Below are 24,032 nucleotides of genomic sequence, written 5' to 3' on the forward strand. Positions count from 1 at the left end.
GGAAGTATAAAACTTCATTTTCCATTAATTTAATTAGCTTAGTTTAGTTAATTTACTTAATTAACTTACCTTACATAACTTAATTCACCTAAATAATAATTAATTGGTTATTAGGACATCATAACATCATATTGTTAATAATTAATAAATAACTAATAATTATTATTACAGGTTTAAGTTCCATTTTCGTTAATAATAACTTCAAATTTAAAATTAAGTAATAAACTTAATATAAATAATATACTTAATTGTTATACAATTTAAATACTTTTTAATATCCAGGTGCTATATATAATTGCACCTATTGTTGCATATTGTGACACTTATGTTGGTTGAATTTATAAAAAATTATTTATGAAGTAATTAGTAATAAAAATGATAAGATTAAAATCCAACCAAATTTAATACCATGCATGAGCTTTATTAGTGCATACATGGCATAATGGGGATACCTGATCGGGGATAACGGTGGGGATGCATAGTGAAGTCTCTACATCAACCCGATCCAAAATGTAAAATATTTGTATTTCAAAATTAATTTTTTACAATACATGATATACTTGATTGAGGACAAGGACAAGAATGAGGAGTGAAGTCCCTAACCCGACCTAACATTGGGGATAGGGATGGGGAGTATGGTTCTTGTGCAAACTCATTTTGTTGCCAATTCTAAATTCTACCATGTCAAGATATTAAATAGATCAAAACATTAGATATGCAATAATAGGAAAAAATATTAAAAATCAAAACAAATGCATCTAATGAAAATTAATAAAAGATAAACTTCTTTTAAATTCAATTGAGAATAACACAAATTAACAACAAATTATCTAACATAATAAAATTAGGGTAAATTGTTGAAACCTCCCTTAAAGTTTAGTAATTGCAATCACCTCCCCTCTGCTTTTTAATACAGTTGCAAGTAGATCCCCTTTGATAGAATTATTTTAAAAAAAGGCATGAAAATGTCTAAAATACCCATGCATTACTTTGAGGCTGGTTTGTACGGGAAAAAGTACAAACTTTATGAACAACAAAAACAAAGAGAGTTTAAAGCTTTACCTTTGAGTGATTGATGTGAAGGGCAAATTTGAAAAATAAATCAATTTTAGAAAAGAGATTGGAAGGACTTGGGATATTGATTCATATGAAGAAAAATTTTGAAAAATAAACTTTTTTGTTAAAAGTAACTACATGGGTATTTTAGACATTTTCATGCCTTAGAAGATTTTACCAGAGAGGGTCTATCTACAACTACTATATCAAAAAATTTAAGGGAAGTGATTGCAATTACCAAACTTTAGGGGAGGTTTCAGCACAGCCAGGAACTTTAGATGAGGTTTCAGCAATTTACCCTAAAAATTAATACAATTTTATCTAACAATACATAACAGAAAAAAAAAAAAAAAAAAAAAACTTAATTTAGATTTACTTTCGCTTTGCCCAATTAAAAATATCATAAAGGTCCTTTAACATAGATTTTAGTTTAACAAAATCTATGCATCACACAGGGCCACTAGTTAAATGCAATAAATGAAGAGGATTACGATCTTCGTACATCCTAATTTTTTTTTTGGCTTTAAGAACCCATCCGGTGGCACGTCAGGGACAATGGAAAGTTATGGAGGCGGCCTGGGATTAGGGTGGCAATGACACCCTAACCCAGGAGGCCCACAAACTTCTGGGCCTGGATAAAGGGTGGTTGTCCAAGCTGGGTACTGTCTGGCCCAGCATCAGCATCAGATAAGCCCATACGGGGGTTCCGTTTTTCCAAAACCTCATGGATGAGGTCACGATTCATGACTCACGAGACTTGACTTCTGGAATATGATTTTAAACCAATCTCCAAAGGAGTTCACATCAGCACCCCACCACGATGCCCCCCACGATATCTCCCGATGACAAATACAAAAGATGATGAAATTGAGATATCTACGGGAGATGTTGGCAATACAAAGTCGAGATGTGCTGTGGAACATTATGGGGAGCCCCCTTGTCAGGCGCAGATGTGGACTCATCTCAAAGACTCAAACAACCATCAACCAGCCTGACCTGCCTTTCGTAGTGGCTTATCTGTTGAAGACGTGAAGACTTCAGTCTCTCAAATTTCCAGCCCGCCGAGTGGGTCATAGGGTGTTGTGATACCGACATGTTTGAATTGCTCACCAACGAACAGCAGAAATAGCAATTGAAAGAGTGTAAATGATCGGTATTGATGAAGGGTGATTTGGCCCGACCTAGTAAAAAGAGGATATATGGACCACGACCTGACCAAGAGATGACAGTTCAGCCCGACATGTCTAGTTCGACAACAATTGAGTTCGGACTCCCAACCAATTCGGTATTAAGTCACCTCGATCCCAAGGCACTTCGGCATTTAGTCTAGTTCGAAACTAAAAAGTATCAGTTCGGGGATATCGATTCTGACCACTACGTGGCAACCCCAAAAATCTCTCCAACAAACCTCGAACCTCGCAAGATCACGCCGCATAACGGCAAGTCTTATCTCCTCCCCACCCGATTCAGGAGGAATTGATAAGCCTTATCAGTTGGAAACATTATCCTCTAATTAAAACGGAAACGGATCCCATCGTGATGATGATCCCGGAACCGATCCGCAAAACCCGCGAGTACTCAGCTATATAAAGGCTCCAACCCCGAGAGCATAAGGTACGCATGATTTCTCTGCTCTCTAGCTCTCTACATTCTCAAAGCAATTTTAGCTTGCAACAGCCTACTAACTTAAGCATCAGAGCAACCTCGTTGAGCTAGCCACCCCGGGTTCTCTGATCTTATCTCATAGATCCGCTTAGCTTGTCGTCTGACTGGAAGCCAGATCATCCTCCAGTAGGGAGCAATTAGATAGTGTTACATCAATTGGCATCGTCTGTGGGAAACGCTACATAAAGCTTTCTCCACGCTCAATAGTTCATCTGAAAGCAATGGCATCCTCTAGTCACGTCGGACAGAGCACTGAAATGAACGTCTCTGGGGGCAATCTCAACTCTTGACAGTTTGCATCGGTCAGTTCACCATACCACTCACTACGGTTGGGGTTCCAACACTGACTTTGCCGCAAGCTTCTACGCAGGTAAGCGCACCACCCCCTCCTGTAGTTGGTGCGACCTTTGCTAAACTATCTGTGGTTCCCCTCGGAGTCGAACAATCCCAGTTCGATGACCTGGTACATTGCATGTGGGCCATTCAGGTCCAAGTGCAACAGGTCCAGCAATTTCAGCAATACCAACTGCAAGTCTTCTACCAGTTCTATTAGCAGCAGTTCCCTCCACTATAGTAGAGCCAGCAATCGGTTCCGCTCTGGGTTCTCTGATCTTATTTCATAAATTCGCTTAGCTCGTCATTCGACTGAAAACCAAATCATTCTTCAGCAAAAAGCAGTCAGATCGCACTACATCAGGTGTGAAGTGTGAAGCTGCCTTGCTTTTGACCCTTGAGATATGGAAAATGAAAGTTGTAGACTAATGTGAACATTGGCCCTACATATTGTATTTTATATTAAGTAGTCAAGGAATCAAAACTAATCCACATTCCATGAGACTTGAGAAAGAATAATAAGCCAATCTCCTCCAAAACTTAAAAGGACACAAAAAAGTAGGGTAGTGGGGCCATCTTGAGTCTTGACAACCTTATTAAATCACATGCATACGTACACTACTCCCCCTCTTGTCTATAGATAGAATGGACTAGAAGTGGAAAGTGGACAAGGTATCACTATCACCTCCACAAAGATTCTTACGTGTTTAATATATACTAATATTGTTCCAAGCTTCCAATTTTGTAACAGACCATAGACTAGGCTGTGCCTCTCATGCATATGTCGGCATCATACTTGATGTTGCGCAATCTGGTTCTTCCCATCTGGAAGTGATTTGGCTTTCAGTAGACAATAGACTCAATTAATCTGCAAAAAATAAATTAGAGAACCTGGGGGTATTTATCTAACGAGGTCGCTCTGATGCTTAAGTCAGTACTTGATTGCGAGCTGAGAGCTTAGAATGCAAGAGAACTAGTGAGCAAAGATTACGCGTCCCTTTCACCCCCGGGGGGTGGAGCCTTTATATAGTGGAGTCCTGGTGGGTTTCACGGAGTAGTCCTGGGATCCTCATTATAATGAGGTCTGTTTCCGAGTTGATCGGGGATAACGCTTTCAGCAGATAAGATTTATCGCTTCCACCCTAATTGGATGGGGGAGATAGTGCTAGCTATTACGAGGTGTGGTCCCGTGAGGCGCGGAATCTAGTGGCGAGATCTTCGGAGTTGCCATGTAGTGGTCGGTCAATATTATCCGAGCTAGTGCCCTTTGGATCTGACCTGATACGAATGCTGAAGTGCCTTAGGACCGAGGTGGTCCTGATGTGATCGGGCCCCGAGATGAACTTGTCCCGAAACGGATTTGCCCCAAAATGGCTTGATTATCCGAGCTCAATTTGTTATAGACTTGGTGTATCGGACTGAGCTGTAATCTAAAACAACTCAGTGAAAAGCAGCTCCCAGTCCTTTCACAATTCCCCTGATTTGAGCTATGAAACATCATAGTTGATAGCTGATATATATTTGTACCGATACATTAAATACTGACAGTTAGTTAGAACTTTTTAATGGCTTTAGACATTAATACCCATCCTATTAGATCCATGAATGAATCATCGAAGATCGAACTGACAAAATTAAAAATAAACAAGAGTGTCAACCTGTTGAAAATTTAACTTCTAAGAAAGAACCTTCATTAGTCATTGCAATGGGACAAAAAAATAGATGATAGATGAAGAAAAAAATCTCTGGGTGCATTCTGCGAAATTTTGGATTTTTTAAGTTGAAACATGCTTAAATATTTTGAGTTTTTTAGTTGAAACAGGGTGCATGTGAGGGCCAATGGAAGCCTGCATATAACCATATACTTCAGATGTTCGACACACCGTTCCAACAGCCATTGCAGTCGTACATGTACATCGGGAACATTTCCATGCTACAATCTTTCTCTCAGGATTCCAAACCCAATCCTCGAACCATGGCAAAAGTGGTTTATATGCATCACTAATCTTTATTTAACGATGATCATCCAATCAACTAATTTATTTAATGATGAATTGTTTTTATTGTTGTTATTTTCAAAAAAAAAAAAATCAAAATCATCTTATTTGAAAATAGATTGTTTCTCAAAACAAAAACATAAAATTAAAACATGTTCTTGGTTCATTTTTACAAAACTAGAACCCAAAAAATGTTCTTGAATTTCTGGTTTCAAAATTTGTTTTTTTTTTTTTTTGAAAAAACATTGTTTTGGTGGTTCCAAAAACATGTATTATTTTTTTCAAATAAAACCAATTTGTTTTTTCTTTTCAAAACAAAAAAAATAAAAATAAAAAATCAAGAACATGTTTTTGTTCGACTTTTTGCTTTTTGCCCATATAATAATTTCAAAATCAAATGAAAACAAAAACATTCATATTGTAATAATGTAAAACTTCCCCTTCATTTCCTCATTTATTTCTTAGGCCAAATAGGTTTTAAAGTTTGGCCTCGACCTCTAGATCAGACAATGATTATGGGTGTATTGTTGAACAGAGGGGTAGTAGTAATCTTGTTGGGTCCATTTCTCTTTCAATTAAAAAATGTTTGACAAGGGATGGAAGTATCTGCAAAGGAGGTCTATGGTACAGTGGCATTGCATTGCCATTATGTTTCGGGTAAATTTGTGAGTACTTGAAATGTTTTAAGCCAACTGATTGGTGGCTTGGTTGACATGTTAGCTTTACATGTGCACTCGGGATTAGCTAACATGTTGACATGTTAGCTGTACATGTTAGCTGTACATTGTTGTTTATGTTTTCTTATTTGAAAATGTTTTAAGCCACCTACGTTGAAAAGTTAGTGTACATGTGCACTCGGGATTTTATGTTTTGAACCCAACAGTACAAATTGTTATCTTTACCTAAAATGTCAAATCTTATGTTTCTCTTTTATCTTTTTACCTACATTTTTATAGTTGAAGTAGCATTTATGTATGATGTGTAATTGATCAAACTCAAAAACAACAATGCGCCATTGTACCAAACACCCCTCAAGTTTAAGAGAACCAAAGGAATGTAAATAGGGATGTTAATGACTAGATCTGATAACATTCAATGAAATTTATGACACAGCTCAGAGTTCAAATCTTCATATATTGCTTAACCGTTCACTGGTTCCTGTAGACGAGTTGGATTCTCTTAGGCCTCATTAGTTTTTCCCTAAATGTAGTTATTTGGGTAAGTTTTTCCCAGTAAATATTTACTTGGACAAATGTATTTACCTTGTTTTTTTTATTTCTAATGTAAATAAGGCAATGATCATTTCAATCATAAAAATTCATTATTAAAATGGGCATTTTTATCTCATTCAAGTATTGGCAACTTTTAGCACATGTGAAAAAGTTATTTATCCACAGGGTATCACTTACCCAGAAAATAAATTTTTTGTGGTCCCCACATAAATCTGATAAAGAGCATGGGATTCTTGGTCACGAAAACCAAAATCCCATTGACCAACTTTCCCCCCTCTCAAAATCCGAAAAAGAGCACCCCCTTAATATCAAATAAACAATGGTGCCCTCATCAGCGTTAGTGGTACCGCATGTTCATCATCACGCAGTTCATCAGAAGCCCTCGTTCAAAGTTCACTTGATAGGAATGCAAATCTCATCCGAGGCAGGCTCTTTTGCTGCACTCGTAGCGTTGAATTTGTCTTCTGTTGAAAAAGTACAAAATAAAATAAGAAATCCACTAATGCATTTAAAACCGCAAGGGTAATATATAACCAAGTTGATTTACCATTTGCAATCGTCGCTGAGTTCCACTGTTTAAACTTTAATTAACAGTGTTTTTAAATCATCTTTGACCCGGATGGTTAGACCATTTGGCCTGGAAACAGTTCAGGCAATTGGCTCCATTTTATCCCAAATCCGGTCCTTAGTCAAAAACTATTGAATTGGTCAGCGATCCATTGACTCAGGTGATAGAACCATCAACCCATTTAACCTGTTCAATGATTTTTGACATTTTATTTTAGGAATTTTTGGACTGCAATCCCCCTCAATTTTTTTTTGTAGCCCCCCCCCCCCAATAAACAACATCCTGCCCGTGAATTTGGCATCAATCCATGGGCAGGATTCAGTCCATCCCTAGGAAATCCTTGCTCCACCTAGAGGTGGACTGAATCATAAAACCCTTTTATTTTAATTATTTTTTGTAGTTTGACAAACAGTCAAATCATCAACCTAGATACCAATGGCCAGAAAGGTTCTAGTTCCGAATCTGTTTTTAAAACCTTACTTTAAAAGGTAGAACAAGTGCATGCCGATTGGAATGAATAAAATAAAAGTATTTGGACTGGACGAGATTGAAATCAAAATATAACCTCTTAACATGCTGAGCTGTTTATGGAGATGCTTGGAGTCAATCGAGATCTGATACCCACAAATTATTCCCACATCCATATCCATCCATGATGGAACACCACCGTCAATACAATTGGGAACATCTCCCATGAACGATAAGGGAAATATTTCCAATGGGCAGCTGAAATTACTCATGGGTAAGGATGAGGGAACAACTGGCTGATAGCAGAGTCAAGCCCGCTTGGAGTGGCTTGGAACTTCGGACTTTATTTGGACAGTAACGCATTTTGGATTCAGTGGAAATCGGCCAGAATTAGGTGTAGTGATTGATCATAACTTGATCAAAGCAGATAACAAAATAAAGCATTTGGACAGTAACATTTTGGTCCTCTTAACGTTGGGTGGGGGTTGGGGGCGGTATGCACATGAGGTTCATCCCAGCTACCATGAAGCCATATGGGGTGTATGGAACAGTGATACCGCATTTGTTTAGAATCGATAGTATTGACCTTTTGGTACCAAAATCATGCTTGATTGGATAGATTTAATTTTGGGAGAAATACGGTTAAGCCTAGGGTCAGAATTTTTAGGTTCAAAGTACGATTGGGATGGGTGCCAGTTTGGAGTTGATGTCAATTCACAGACCGGCATTAGAGTTGAAATCAGCCCCCCACAAGATAGTTTCCCACAACGTCCCACAACACATCCCTACCGTATATTGGGAACATCTTCCGATGATAGTACCAAAAATGACGAGGCATCATCGGAAGATGTTCCCAATACACTACAGGGATGTGGCGTGGGACGTTGTGGGAAACTATATCTTGTGGGGGGCTGATTTCAACTCCGGGCATTGGTGTATAGAGTGGAGTTTTTTGACATTTTGAATGTTTATAGATCTGTAAAGGAATTCATAAATCTGCATTGAGTCTGTCTGTACTTTTCCATTTAATTCTTAGATGTCTTTGAATTAGGACCACTCTTTACCTTGGGTTATGTGCAATTGCCCTCCTTCCAACACCCCATTATAGGAATTGGGAGAACCCCTCACACCGACCTTACAGTCCCATCCTATGCTATTAGGCCTATTCATGGGCCGAGTAGCCCAACGGGCTAGCTCGGCCTAGCCCGTTATTAAGTCGGGCTTGGTCATAATTTTAGGCCCGCAGGCTTAGGCTCGGACCTAAAGAACCCAACCCGACTTTTTTTCGGGCCGGGCTCGGGCTTTCTCAAAAAAGCCTGACCCGAGCCCGAGCCCAACTTGATACTATATATTAAATAATAAAAATAATATATACAATATTTTTTTTCGTTTTTCTCCTCTTTTTTTCCAAGTAATAGTGAGGTATTTATTATTTTTGAGTTTTGAAGGTTTTTAATATAAATAACATTTTTTTATTGAATAAAAAAAGAAAAAGTTTTATGTTCTCAAATTTCTAGTCTGGCTCACGCTTGAGCCTGGGCTTCGGGCTTTATATGAGGGTCAGGCTTAGGCTCACAACTTGGGCCCGATGGTTGGGCCAAGCTTAGGCTCGGGCCTGAGTGTATTCTGTTGATACATATACAAAACCCAGCCCAGCCCATGAATAGGTCTACATGCTATACAGGGTTGTTCATAAGAAGACCCAACCCGACCAAATTGACCAACCCGAATCGGTCGGGTTTTCTTCAACACAGGTCGGTTTCGGGTTGTAAAAAATCATAAACCGATGATTCGGGTCAATTTCGGTTTTCATATGTGAAAACCGAAACCAACCTGAACCGAACCAACTTAGTAGTTAGTTCCTAGTTAGTATTTATAACCTACTTAGTTCCTACTTAACTAAGTTGTCTCTATCCTAATTACAACCTCTCCTAGTCTTCTAGTTAGGAATGGCATTAATGGCAAGTATTGTAAGACAACTAGACAATGAACTTTTTGAAAAAGTTTAAAGAAAATAATCAAAGGATCCTAGTTTTTATGGTCTTTTACACCAAATAGGCAACCAATTACAATTAGAATTAGGTGTTTTTTTTTTTCACTTAGATTAGAAGGTTTCTTGAAATATACAAATTTCAGTCTTCTTTTTCCAATCTATCAATTTATTACCATGATTGAACTTAGAACCGAAACCGACCCAACCCAACTCAAACCGACCAGGTCGATTTTGCTTAACACAAGGTCGGTTTCAGTTTCAATTTCAGGTAACCCAACCAGGTCAGGTCGGTTGAAAAAATCTCAATAAACCAACCCAACCCGACTCATGAACAACCGTAATGCTATATTGGAAACATTTCTATGAATAATAAATATAATTAGGGGTGATATTCTCAATGTACGGTTAAGACATTCTATGAAGTTGGTGTGAAGTACGCTCTCTGAGGGGCAGATCCGGACTATTATAGAGAATAGAAGTGTTTCACTTTGTTTATCTTCCACAGCACCTAGGTTGTTCTTTTAAACAACACCGGAGGTTGTTCTTGGTACAATTGTTGTTTTACCCACCACATATGAGAGCCAATTCAGCATAGGATGTAAATGAATCAATATAATCAAATCGAATTTTAAATTCCTCGAGACTTGGAGTTATATATTTTAAAGGATCAATATAATCGAATCAGCCCAAACAAAACCCTAGTGCTTAGGCTTATATATTTTAAACGAGCACAGACAATTTTATATGCAAAAACCAAACGTTTAATCTAGAACGAGAAGTTAAAAAAAAAAAAAGGACCAAGAATTAGCAACATTATTTATTAGTTTCTTAACCCAGCCTTGCCCAGCGAATCTTCTAGAACTTAATCAATTTCTGCAGCTGCATCGCAACACTCTCTCTCCTCACACATGCGAGGCGGCCATTTGTGAGGAACAGATCCCGTTATGAATCGGGGGATCTGCTATTCACAGAGCACTGGTCTCACAGCCACATCCCACCCTAGAAACTCTCCCCATTAGATGTTCCTGATGCACGGCTAGAAGCAGATCTGGGCTGTATTGGAAACTATCTCCCTATTCCGATGGGAAATCTGCAGATGTAGATCAATGTAATGTGCTTTCTGTGAGGAGCAGATCCCGGCTCATTTTCAACCAGTGCCAGATCTGCTCCTCACAATCACTGAACACACCTCACACGGACCTCACTACCCCATCCCATAAATGAGACGGAATCTGCTCCTCACACTTGGGCGCCTCACATGCATATCCACCGTGTATTAAAAACATCTCTCGTGAATAGTAATTTAAAAGTACAGGAGATATGCCCAATGCATAGTAGGGTGTGCGTGTGAGACGCGTGTGAGGCGCCCTCGGTAAGGAACAGATCCGGTCTCCCCATGGATAAGGGTTCAACCACACATGCTCTTTGTCTCTTACTTGCCACGTGTCTAACTTCTCTTTAAAAGCTTTCCCATCCACTGCCCACTTCTGACTGTCTTGCGTGATAGGATCTGGGAGCAGATCCGCCAGGTGTGAGGCGCCTGTCTCGCTTCTTCGGTGTTCGATATTTTCCACGTGGCAACGGAAACAAATAAAAGAGAGAAATTCTCTTTTCCATCCATTCTCCCCCGATGAGCCTAATTTTTCTACCATACGCCGCTCCAACCTGCGCATTCTAGCAAACCGAGTCCCTACTTTTCCGCCATTTTTCCTGCTTCGCTGCGCATCTCCGCTCAGAAAATCCATTTGTTATCTCGTCCCCTTAAGTCTATCCAGCAAGAATTTAGTGCTCTCTGTCTCTATTCTTGACCTCGAATCTATCCAGAAGGAATCTCTCTCTCTCTCTCTCTCTCTCTCTCTCTCTGTTCTGAGCGTGTCCGCATGTGCAGATCGAAAATGGACATCAATGCAGCAGAACCAAGCACAACAACGCCACGAACCCCTCGACGACCCTCTCGAACTGCGAAATCTTCATTCACAAATTCCTCAAGCACCGATCCCACGAGCGTCAATCACACGGCCGGCTCCAGCAACAAATACACATCCACCACTTCCGCTTCCAGCAGAACCTCCCTTTCTAGCTTCCGAGATGCCTTGCCGGAGAACCCTCACTTGTACGATTTCACCGAAATTTGCTCCGCCACCAACAACTTCCTAGCCAAGCGCTTCTCCTCCTCCGCCGCCTGGCGATGCACCATCCGCGGTAAAGACGTCATCGTCTTCCAGCATAAGTTCCGTCGCCCGGTCGAACCATGGCAGCTCCGCCAGCGGCTCGCCACGATTTGCAGGGGACACCACGTCAGCATCATCAAGCTCCGTGGTGCTTCCATCTCCGGCGAGCACATCTACCTCGTCTACGACTTTGTGAATGGTGCGAACCTCGCCGAGTGCCTCCGAAACCCTAAAACCCCAAATTATACCGTCCTATCGACCTGGCTCTCGCGAATGCAAATCGCCACGGATGTAGCCCAGGGCCTCGACTACATTCACAATTATACCGGACTAAACACGAACTTTATCCACAATCACATCAAGAGCAGCAGCGTCATCGTCACGGAGCCCTCATTCCACGCTAAAATCTGCCATTTTGGGACCGCTGAGCTCTGCGGGGAAGTCCCCGATGAGGAAGGCGGGCAAGAAGAGGAAGAAGAGGAGGAGCAGAGCGGGGAGATTACAGAAGAGAAGCAGAGATCATCAAAAATCAAGAGAACAACAGACAACCGGGTGATAAAATTCGAAGGGGCGAGGGGGTACATGTCGCCGGAGTTCCAATCGACGGGGATCGCGACACAAAAATCGGACGTATTCGCATTCGGAGTCTTGCTGCTGGAGCTCCTATCAGGAGAAGAGCCCTTGAAGTTCAAATTCGACAAGGAGAAGGGCGACTACAGGAGAATCTCGGTGATCGAGACGGCGAGGGAAGCGGTGAAGGTGGAGACGGAATCTAGAAGCGGAGATGGAGATGGAGATGGAGGAAAAATACGGAGATGGATTGATAGAAGATTGAAGGACTCGTACCCGATGGACGTGGCAGAGAAGATGACACGTATGGCGGTGGAATGCGTACACGTGGAACCCGACAAACGGCCCGATATGAGACGGGTGGCGGGCAAGATTTCGAGGCTATATTTGGAATCCCAGAAGTGGTCAGAAAAGCTGAGAGTTCCGACCGATTTCAGTGTCTCATGGGGTCCTCGATAGAAATGAGAAATCTGAAATCTTCTGCATTTCTTCTTTTTTTTTTCAAATTTTCTTTTTTTTCCGGCACGGTTTGGTGATCGGAGTGCGGAGGAGGATTGCCGAATACTGTATATTGATTCTGAGATTGAATTGAATTACATATTTTAATTTGTCATCATTTTGTTTTTTTTGGGTTCAATCCTCATTCTTCTGTTCTGTGCTTAATTGAAGGGAAGAAGCGTTGCCATCTGCTATCCTTTCCGTGTGGCGTTTGAGTTGCGCGTGGCGGATTATCAGCAGCGACCACGTCATCAAATCAAATCTGTGGATTAGGGGAATTTGTAATCTGGAAAAACAGCATCATTTTTGGGTGGTGTTTGGAACCGGTGCTGTTTGCGCCGTTTTCTCTGCATTGGAATGTCGTTATTGTTGATAGCAACAATAGAAAAATGAAAAAACGTCAAAAAGGGCAATTTCTCATAGTTTCATACTACATTTTTTTCGGTTTTCAAGTCCTGATCTGAGAAAATAGTTTTTTAGAAAAAACATCGAACCAAACAGTAAGAATTTCTTAAGAAAGAAACAGATTTAATGATGGTTAGGGCTATTTACAAATAAATTCAAACCGATCAACCCGGCCTATCCCAACCTAATTTAGCTAGTTTTTCTTATCACGGTCGGTTTTGAGTTGGAAAAATAAACAAACCGATAATTTGGTTCGGTTTCAGTTTTGTATTGTAAGGTAAGTTAATTAAGTAAATCGATCAAATGGATTTTGCTTAATAAAAATGTCTATATTTTAATCTTAAAATAACCTGATCAAGTCAAGTTGAAAAAGCTAATAAACCGACCCAACCCGTAAACATCCCTAATGATGCTGATTCAAGAAAACATCGATTCCAAAAACACTTACTTGAATTCCATTGAAGTTGCATAAATGCAGATTCCAAAAACAGTAGCTAGCTAAAAAAATAGGTCAATGGTTTTATTTTTTTCGTTGAAATGTCAATGGGTGGGAAGAGGAGAAATCCGCACGCTCAAGCATATGATGAATTGATGTTGAATTACCCAAAAAGAAAACAAGGAAAAAAAGTCTAGCTTAAAGTCATCAACCTACTAACCATCAGAAGGACGACAAGGTGTGGGCAAGTGGGGTCCTAAATCCAATTTGTGAGGATTGATGACGGCATGGATATAACCGAACCAACTAAATCAAGGGTAAAATACAAAAACCTCCCCTTAAATTTCTGATAATCATAAAAATTTCTCCTATAGTTTTACTTTAACAAAAACCTCACTTAAATTTTTTAAAAATTCAACAAAAATCTCTCTTCCCTTATTGATCCAAACGGAAAACGTTAAATTCATGCATTAAATGTTTTTAGATACCTATTTTACCCTTTTTTTAATTAATTTATATATTTCTTGTATTTTGATACGACTTGTGCTAGCCTCACTCAGCTTGCTTGCTCCCCCTCACCACCTTCGATTTCAGCCACTCTAGGCCCTTGATCTGGTCCAGGGACAGCTTGGGCAAGGAGATTGTAAGGACGCCATCCTCCAGCTTGGCCTTCACCGACTCTAAACAATTTCTGTTAGTTAGAACTTGTGAAAATGTGCAATTGTAATAGTTTTCTGCCACGAATTATCGGAACTGCCTCCAAAACTTGGGAAGATGTGCAAATGTAAGAGTTTTCTGTCACAAACTACCGGAACTACCTCCAGAACTTCTATACATGTGGCTTTAAAAAATTGATGGTAATAGCTAATTTTGGTGAAGTTTGATTGAGTAACTTTCCTACCAAACTACAGATTCCGCCGAACACTGATTGCTTCCAATGAAAATGAATTCAGCGAACCTTGAAGAGAAAAAGAGATGAGCCTCTAGCGACGATTAATCGATGACTATTCTTTATGTTCTCTTTCATTCATGACATTTACGTTATTATCGTTGAAATTTTGAGTGTCCTCCTTGATAAAAGCATTAACTCGATGTTTGTCCACAGAAACCAGAAATCAGGGCGGAACCCCAAATTTTCCAAAGATATTTCAAACGAATTCTAAGATCAATCTATCTTTTCTCCAACATGGGACACCCAATTCCTTTTTTCTCTTATGTTCAGTGTCTTCTTCTTTTACTCTTCTTTTGCATTTTCAACCCCAAGGAGTTATTTAAACAGATGTTCCTCTCTATCAGCCGAAGATTTTGCTTCAAATGTTCTTATCTCCCCTAACAAATGGTTCATCTGTGGATTCTACCCGATGGGCACAAACCATACAACTTCTCAATTTGGTATACCAACTTAATGGACAAGACAGTTGTATGGATGGCCAACCGAGATAGACCCGTGGATGGTCATCGATCCAATGCATAGGGATGGGAAAATGGTGCTTACAGCTTAATTGTCTAGTCCACTAACACATCCGATGTCGATGCTTACCGATTCCTAGTACCCGTCCAACTATGATACTAGGAATTTCGTTCATCAATGGGAACTGTACTCTAATTTCTCGTTCAATACAGGATGAAGCATGGTGGAGAGGTATGGGAGTCTAGAGACCTAGTCGATGGATGAAAAACAGAGGATTGATTGGTAGAAGCAAAGAGGCGGTCGCTTCATGTTACAAATGAAAGGAATTGAGGGAAGAAGAAGAAGAAGAAGAAAAGAGAGAGAGAGAGGGAGAGAGAAAGAATGATTGAGAAAAATGGGGACCATAGTTGCAGTAGTGGTATGGGGTGGTCACAGTAGCTCAGCCACTACTGTCGTTCGAATAGATGAAATCGGTAACCAAGGGGGTGTTTGCAGTGATAGAAGAAAGTCAAACGATGGGAGATGAGGAGGAAGGGAAAAGATTAATTAAGAGAGAGAGATAGAGAGAGAAGGGAGGTATTTATCGAATTTTTCAAAAATAGAGGGGATGTTTTTGCTATAATAAAACTATAGGGAAGGTTTTTATGATTGTTAGAAACTTGAGGGGAGTTTTTTTGTATTTTACACCTAAATCAATTATATAGGTTCTGGTTATTGGTTTCGTTTCAATAAATAATTGGGTTGTGACCAGTCCTTATTATTCCAAATTAATTATATAGTTAATATTTTATGTTTAAAAGGGTCGATTTTATAAAAATATATAAGAGACTTTTAAAAAACAAAAACACTTGTTTTGGCAATATATATCTATTTGGTTGGCAATTAGAATAGGAATTAAAATCTTTTAGAATTAGAATCAGAATGATTTATTTCTATAGTTTATTTGGTTCAAATAGGAATCAGAATCAATTGGAGTGGGATCTCATTTCTAAGAGAGGGGAGGGAATGTCATTCCATCAGAAATGGAGAGCAAAATGAATCTCATAGAAATCAGACAGAAAAAGACAAAAATAAAAAGAATCCATTCTTTTGCATTATATATTTGGAAATTCGTTCGAACTCCCTCTTCTTTTCTCCTCCAAACCCTAATCCTATAGTAAAACACCAGCCATATCACTGTACAATCAACTTTTGGTGGCGTAGAATCCACCGGTAGCAAAAAAACAAGTGGCAATACTCATTACATTACCATTCACGGAAGTGCCTCCTCCAATGGATTCCAACACAAAGTCTTGGTCGACAATCCCGAATTCCCCAACATTGCCTTCAAACTCGGAAGAACACCCACCCTGCGATAAATGTTTGAAACCAGAAGATGGGTCGTCAATATCACCCATGATCCATCGGAGAAGGGATTGTTCTTGGCTGGGCGCAGCTGCAGATTTCAACAACATATTCTCCCAGTCTTCCATTCCAAGTCCACAATTTTCCAATCCAATGATGCTGCCGTTAACATTCTCTAGTGTAGTTAGAATAGATTGAAGCTCCGAGGCCTATTCATCCTTTTAGGAATCACCACCACTCCAACGCAACTGTTGGGTTCAGTTATTGCAGCCGAGTTGTCCTCTTGCTATTATTAGGTAGGTGGCCATTTCTGTGAAGGATTACTGAAAACCGCCGCGCTATGTCGGTTGACCCACCACTTTTGCTAAAATAGATGTGTTGTGAAATAATAGAAAAGACAGAATGGAACTTATCGGTAATCATTTTCTAAATCGGAATTTGCAAGAATTTGTTACAGAATCTTGAAACTGGGAATTGCAGAGAGATAAGGAGGGTTTAGTCGCGGCATTTTGTCACTGTCCTTAAAATCGCATTTGCCCCTATAGTGCAATCGAGTGATCGCAAATCAATCGTCAAGATAAAATAGCTCACAAGCCACTGATAGACATGCACTCGCTTACCAGACCTCTATGAACCATAAAAGATGATACTCAGATTTCATAGAGAAGATAGAGAAGAAGATTGTCAAAAATTGATGTGTAAAGACTGGGTCAGCCAACACTCCTCTTATAGAGTGTTCTCAGACCCAAATAGACACAAAGGTGTCCGTTCAGACAGGAGCCTCTTCAAAACAGTGCACCCATTCAAAGAGGCATAGAGAGGAATTAAAAAAATAAATTCGAATTTGAAGAGACACATTTTAAATTGAAAAGCTTTAATTCGATAAAAACAAAACACCGATTTGGTGCATCGCATACACACATACCCGCACCCGCACCTGCACCTCGCCCGGCCTGGGCTGACGCGTGTGAAGAGGAAAAGACAAAAACTATAGAAAGATCGATACACCCATCCCCCATTGACCAAACGTTTTCTACTGAAAACAAAAAGCTTCTTAATAGTTAATACTTATAGAGTGACTTGAACTTGGATCAATTAATGATAGCACCAAATCTCTTAACACAATTTTAAGCCACTAAGCCATTTCCCCATTTCTGTAATTTAATGAAGTAAAATAGATTTTATTAATTTTCGTATTCATCAAAACAATATATATATAAAAACAATTCTAACTAAATATTAAAAGAAATAATATTTAAATTTATCATTTTATAACTAAATGAAATAAACAATCTATCAAATCCAAATTTACATCAAATAATGATTTTAATCCCAAGAAATTTATACAAACAAAATATTAATAATAGAATAATTATCTTAGTACTTAAAATTTATAAATTTGTACATGATATATAATATAATAGGTTCATATTTATGCATCCTGGTATAACCTAAAGTCAAAACCCAAACCCTATAGGGTTTTAATCTAAAATCTCAAACCCTATAGGGTTTTGATAAACAGGCCCTATTAAGATTGAAACAAGTCGGATACCGAAAAATTCTCACGAAATTGCCATTCCTAAACCCAACCCATTTAAAGCTCTGAAATGGAATGATTCTCTCTTTCTCTCCTCCCTTTTTCTCTCTTTCTCTCCTCCCTTTGAATATTGTGAGTTTTTTTATGCCGGCAGTCTCTGACCGAGTAATAGAAATAGAATAATATTGTGTTGGTGGGTTACAGCCAGATGGATCCACCTAAAAATGTCCACCTCCAACCTTTTAAACCACTTATTATTTCATTTTTTTACCCAACAAGCTTACATCCCAAACCTGTGACTAAACTACCCAATCCCACCATGTCTAAAGTTGCTGAAACCCTTTTTTGTCTTGGCAGGGTGTTGACATACGGCATTGGCCCCCAAAGCGAATTCAGATTAGCTGAAATATTTAGCTGTGGAACCAATGATAATGTCCCACATCAGTCATAAACTACCTACATGGGACCTATATACTAAGAAGTTGACTTACTATAGATTGCTTATATTTTATGACTGGTGTGGAGTGTTATTATTGATTCTACTACCTGCTCAAGAATGGTTACATCTACACAAATCCTGGCAGCATGCCGAGGTGTGTTGACATTAAGCCAATACTGTTGACCTGTGGCAGTCCATTGTTGCTATAGTGTTGGTGATTTTATCTCAAATAATATTAACAATAAAAATTTAGCAAAATCTATGATGCATCTGCCACAATGTACAAAAAATGACATGATTAGTTGAACCTGATGGTAATTATATCTTGTTTAACATGAAAATACACTTTGCGAAGCATAAATTAAGGCTCAGTTTGAAAGAATACAAATACAGAAATGTAAAGTGTAAAACCTTGTATTTTGTATTATTTTATATGTATTTATCCCAATACACGGTGAGATGTGGCTGCGAGGTATAACAACCATAAAGAAAGAGGGATTTGTTTTTCTAATGTTTAGCCAAATGACACCATTTTCTCCTAAATTTTCTCTAATTTCTATTTATCTTCTAAATTATCTCCAACTCCTATCTTTTAACTTATCTCTAATTTAGTAGAGAGATTTCCTCATAAACTATCTTTTAATTTCTATTTATCCTCTCCCCCACTTTTTATCTACATCTATTTAAAGAAAGCTTCAATTAAAAATTTTTATAATTATTTAAATATTATAATGAAATTATATCCAAACTTTAAAATATTTATTCAAAACAAAAAAAATTAATTATAATAGATTTAATCATATTCATAGTATTAATAATTCTATATTTTTACAAAATTCATTAAGAAATTATGTAGTAATAATATAAATTATAATTTTATGAATTACTCAATTTAAATGTTATTCAAATAATAAAAATATATCATTAAAAAATAAAAAATTATTTAAATATTTCAATACTAAATATCTTAAATAACAAAACATTAAAAATAGCTAAGTAATTATATAATAAAATATTTAATATTACATCATAACATGGAAATAAATACAATTCAAATAATAAATTTTTTTAAATATTTTACATATTATTTAAATATTTAAATAATGATATACAACATGACTAAATTTTAAATAGTTAAAATAACGAAATGATGTAATAAATTTAATATATATATATATATATATATATATATATATATATATATTAAAAGTAGAAAGATAATTATAATAGATTTCATAATATTCATATTAACAATAATTTATTATTTTGCAAAATTAATGGAGAATTATGTAATAATAATACTAATTATAATTTTATGGATTATTAAATTCAATAAATAATTAATATTTTAAAATTTTAAATAGCAATATTATTTAAATAACTATATAATATTATAAATAAATAATTTCACTTATATCAATTAATAATTATAGAAAATAACTTTCAAAATAAAATATTTATCAGTAATAATTTTACAATATTAGTGTATATTCATTATATTTATAATCAAATTAATAGTTATTTCAATAATTACTTATAAATCTATTTTTGTTTTATTATTTAGCACTAAATTGTCAATAGTTATTGGAGATTAAACAACTATTATTTAACTTTTGAAATTTAATTTATTGTATTTTTGTTATGGATTTATTTTTAGTAATTATGTACTTTTATAATTTATTGATTAATGTTTATTAAAGGTTAAGCTATTATTTGAGATTACACTATTTATTGACTAACTTAATAATTTTTAGTATTTATTGTATTTTTATTATATATCTATTTTATTTTCATTATAAATTTATTTTCAATAATTGTGTAATTTTGCTATAAATTTTCAATACTTATAGGAGATTAAACTATTGTTATTTATTAGATATTAGACTATTAATTAAGCTGAAATTAGGAGTGTTCAAGGATTGGTTCAATTCTGTTGTATGTTGTTTTGCCAACCAAATTGACATGGTTAGGTCAAGAGTTTGTCACCTAAAACAATTGACCATTAGCGAAAGCCTACCAACTCGGGTTGTACTAGTTTGGGTCTATTTTTGGTTTGGTTTATTTGTCCAAATGATTTAAACTTAAAAATTAAATTTAAATTTAATAAATTACAATGGTATTATTTAAAAAATTAAATTTATGATATAAAATATTTTAGACTAAGAATTGTGAGAATTTCCTACTTTTTCATATTAAAATTATATTTAAAATGTAAAATATTAATATATATCTATGGTTGGGCCAATTCAATTTTAGTCGGTTTACTAATGGCCAAATCGAAACTAACCTAACTTGGTCGAGTTGGAAAATTTTTAAACCAAAGCCAAATGGAAATACTCAAAAATCAACCAACACAGGTCAAGTTTGATCAAATTGGTTATTAAAAAGTTAAAATTAAAACAATTATATACTCCTATGTATTTTATTGTTTAACTTTCGCTTAACAAAGCTCATGCATCACACGGGTCCCCGCTAGTTCATTATATTGGGCTGCGTCCCACTTTATGACCCAATGATTACTTTTATATACAATTAGCAAGGACAATTTTTTATCATGTTGATTATGATAGTAAATAACATGTTTTTAAAATTTTCTACAATTTTTTATATTTTAATCTATAAAATTATTTCTTTACAAGAAATACTGCAATGCTTTCATTGATTGCTCTCCAAAGAAAGTCTCTAAACTAGCAAGCAAGGTTCAAAATATCGATACGCTGTTAGATCTGTCGTATCGAGCAATATTGATAGTTTTTTCTTAGTTTTTTTTTTTTTTTTGGAATCTAGTTCAAAAGGGCCGATTTAAGGTCCATCCACCCTCTGAACCAGTGGAGACCCTAAAACACCCCTTGTAAGGGCATATCAAAAACTCCTTGATACAATACATATCGATATTTTGAACCTTTCTAGCAAGGCCATATTTGGGAGTGAATTTATAATGATGTTAGGCAAAGCTAAAAGTCAGTCAAGAAGCATTGGATGGGATTTTTGCATAAAAAAGTCTATTTGGAAAAAGCAGAAAAAGTAAAGACAACATTTACATTTGCAAGAAAAAGATGATATTTTGAACAAAAAAATTGATCACCAGCCAAAAACTAAAAAATGTTTTTTTTCCCAAAAATGCCATTCTAAAAAGTGGGCTTTCTTAGAAGCTCATTTAGGCCGAAAGGCACTGCCCATACATGATTTCATACTTTTCCAACATTTCTACTGCCCGTGCATTACGGTCAGTTGGAAGGAGTACAAATGCAAATTCGTAGATGCAAAACCTTATATTTTATATTATTTTGTATATATTTATACTATACATATTTGTATTTATATTCTTTCACATTAAACCTTAGAAACATCTCTCGTAAATGAAAGGGAAATATTCTCCACGCGATGTGGGAAGAGTGTGGATAAGAAATCCATACCCACATGCAATTGATCTGCCCATCAAGCCTCAATAGCACGAATGTACAAATGAACCAGGTATGATACCATCATCTTGATACATCCGACTATGATCAAACATTGAATCCAACACGGATGACCAGTAACATGACCTATTATTCACCGAGGATGTGCCCAAAACACCACTCGTTGGAAATAAGTAAATTAACAAATACAAATAGATAATGCCAAGAGATGGAATTTTCAGAAATACCATTCAGACTGAACCGATCTCTTCGAAGTTCGAAGGTGTTACAGCGAGCCAAAGCAGGCAGATTCAGCTTTTCCCTGCCTTTGACTAAAAACGAAAGTAATATTTTATTTGTACAGTAACATTCACTGCATTCTGCAGCCAGAGTTGTTGGCAGACTAGAGAAACATGTTAGAATCTGTACATATGAGAGGAAATAAAGCTCAACGCATGACATCTGCTTCCATCTGCTTTCCGTGTAAAAGTTGTAACTTTTCTGACTACCTTTTCCTTAGTATGATCCTCTCGCTACTGTTGGCAGGGGTGTCACTACTGGGAGCAGCAGCAGCAGCAGCAATGGATGGAGAAATGATGCTGGTACGTGATGACTTCGACTTGCGCTCCCTCGGGTAGGGATAGATGATCGCTAGTTCACTAACACGCCGTAGAACAGATGGGGGTATGGGGCGATACGCATGCTTCCGTCCTTGCTCAACCTACACATAACCCTCTTAGAGTTGTGATACCGTATAAAAGCAATAGCTAACGAGACAATTCAATTGCACAAAAATCACAACACAACCACTTGCAACAAAGAACCGTAGAGATAGAACTAGTTGAATTGAATTGCATTGGGTTGCATATTATGCCCCGGTCAACAGTGTTATGACATGCACTCTTCACAAGCTTCGAAATATATAAATGAGATCTAAAATCACAAATTCATGGACTCCGTATTAAATGCAAAAACCATAATGAGAAGCATGTTATAATGGAGTAGAGTTTCACGAGGAATCTGGACCTCAATAAGAAAAAAATTGTTTCTTAGACGAGTAGATATTTCTCTAGACCCAATTTAACACGTTTTCACCTTTCCACTTAGGGTTAGGGTTACTGAAGATATACCGAGTCCAATTATGATAATGGAAAGCCATGATATGCAGAAAAAAATGAAACAAAAAACTTCTAACCAATCAACTGGTATCATAAAAAATGATAAACAATCACATGGTATTCTTCAAATTTCACAGGGGTTTGATTGGTCAAATTTCTTCTGGTACCATACCTTTCTGGCATCAAAGATATTGCCTTGTATCCTACAAACAATGAATTCTTTCCATAAATTCTGTTAGTCATCTTGTGCAAAACACACATCATTTTGCACACGCAATATACATTATACAAACCACAAATAGGCAAAATTGCATGGACAAGGACATGAGAGTCGTGTCCATGAGTCAGAATCTGATGTGCATGTCCAAGAGTCTGACTCTTGGTAGCATAAGAAAACATAACTGATACTTGTCAAGAAAAAAAGGAAATCATAAGATTCATAACTGGCAGACGTGTCCGTGGCAAAGTAAATACTATTAAAATAGTTATATTTTTGAAATATAACATTATATACCTGCAAACAAGTCGAGAGATAAAAAGGAAATGATACTTACTGAGTAGTGTCGTCAGGAGTCCTTGCAGTGTCGGGACTCCGATGCATGTCTGACAGACATGTCAGACATTTAGAAGTCCATACAACAATGGCTACAGGTTGTTTCAGTATTTACCGTATCAAGTACCCAAAAGGCCTCTGTTTGCTTTTAGTTCATTCATTAAATTTATTCAATTAGAACAGCTACAATGCTTATTGCACCATAACACAATTTAGCATGTGAGAGTCAGAATGAACAGAAAAAAAAAAAAATTTATCTGCTTCTTTTTGGTTTCAATGTGGTGTCAAGGGCCAAAGAAATGGTATTCGAGATGGCCACTTGGCACCCCTCCAAATAGGAGGTGTGGATTCAAACCTCTGGAATGGCCGGTGGGCCTCACATGCACCCTGCTCTACCCACGCCCCAAATTGGGATTTGCTCCTCACAGAAAGCACCTCACAGGCACATCCCACCGTTTATTGGGAACATCTCCAATGAATAATAACACACAAGTACGGGAGACATTCCCATTGTGCAGTTGAAACGTGCTGTGAGGTTGGTGTGAAGAGCGCTCTGTGAGCAGATCCGGACTCCCTCAATTCCCCATGTGTACCCTAAATTGGGATTTGCTCCTCACAGAAAGCACCTCACACCGACCTTACAGGCACATCCCACCGTCTATTGGGAACATCTTCAATGAATAATAACACACAAGTACGGGAGACATTCCCATTGTGCAGTTGAGACGTGCTGTGAGGTTGGTGTGAGGAGAGCTCTGTGAGCAGATCCGGACTCCCCCAATTCCCCATGTGTAGTATGTAATACCAAGAAAAAAAATGTAATGTCAAGGGAGGACT

General features: G+C 37.3%; 2 protein-coding genes across 5 annotated transcripts in view; one reads left to right on the forward strand and one right to left on the reverse strand.

Moving 5' to 3' along the window:
* Window positions 1-9,917: 9,917 nt before the first annotated feature.
* Window positions 9,918-12,971, forward strand: LOC148870853 (lysM domain receptor-like kinase 3). Of its 2 annotated transcripts, none has more exons than XM_088970718.1 (2): window positions 9,918-12,619; window positions 12,723-12,971. In XM_088970718.1, exon 1 carries the CDS (start codon window positions 11,193-11,195, stop codon window positions 12,510-12,512), a length of 1,320 nt encoding a protein of 439 aa, XP_088826844.1. In that variant the 5' UTR covers window positions 9,918-11,192; the 3' UTR covers window positions 12,513-12,619; window positions 12,723-12,971. The 2 variants fall into 2 exon arrangements, with proteins under 2 accessions (XP_088826844.1, XP_088826845.1); XM_088970719.1 differs by having other exon boundaries at window positions 12,728-12,971.
* Window positions 12,972-21,741: 8,770 nt separating this feature from the next.
* Window positions 21,742-24,032, reverse strand: part of LOC148870854 (uncharacterized) — a 38,192-nt gene continuing 35,901 nt past the window's right edge. For all 3 annotated transcript variants that reach the window (XM_088972835.1, XM_088972836.1, XM_088972837.1), the window contains one exon: window positions 21,742-22,245. In XM_088972835.1, coding sequence (XP_088828961.1) covers window positions 22,030-22,245 — 216 coding nt within the window. In that variant the 3' untranslated portion in view covers window positions 21,742-22,029. The remainder of the gene's footprint in view (window positions 22,246-24,032) is intronic.

This window comes from Nelumbo lutea, chromosome 2 (genome assembly GCF_056320005.1).
Source record: "Nelumbo lutea isolate HS-2025 chromosome 2, American lotus-T2T, whole genome shotgun sequence".
Lineage (NCBI taxonomy): Eukaryota > Viridiplantae > Streptophyta > Magnoliopsida > Proteales > Nelumbonaceae > Nelumbo > Nelumbo lutea.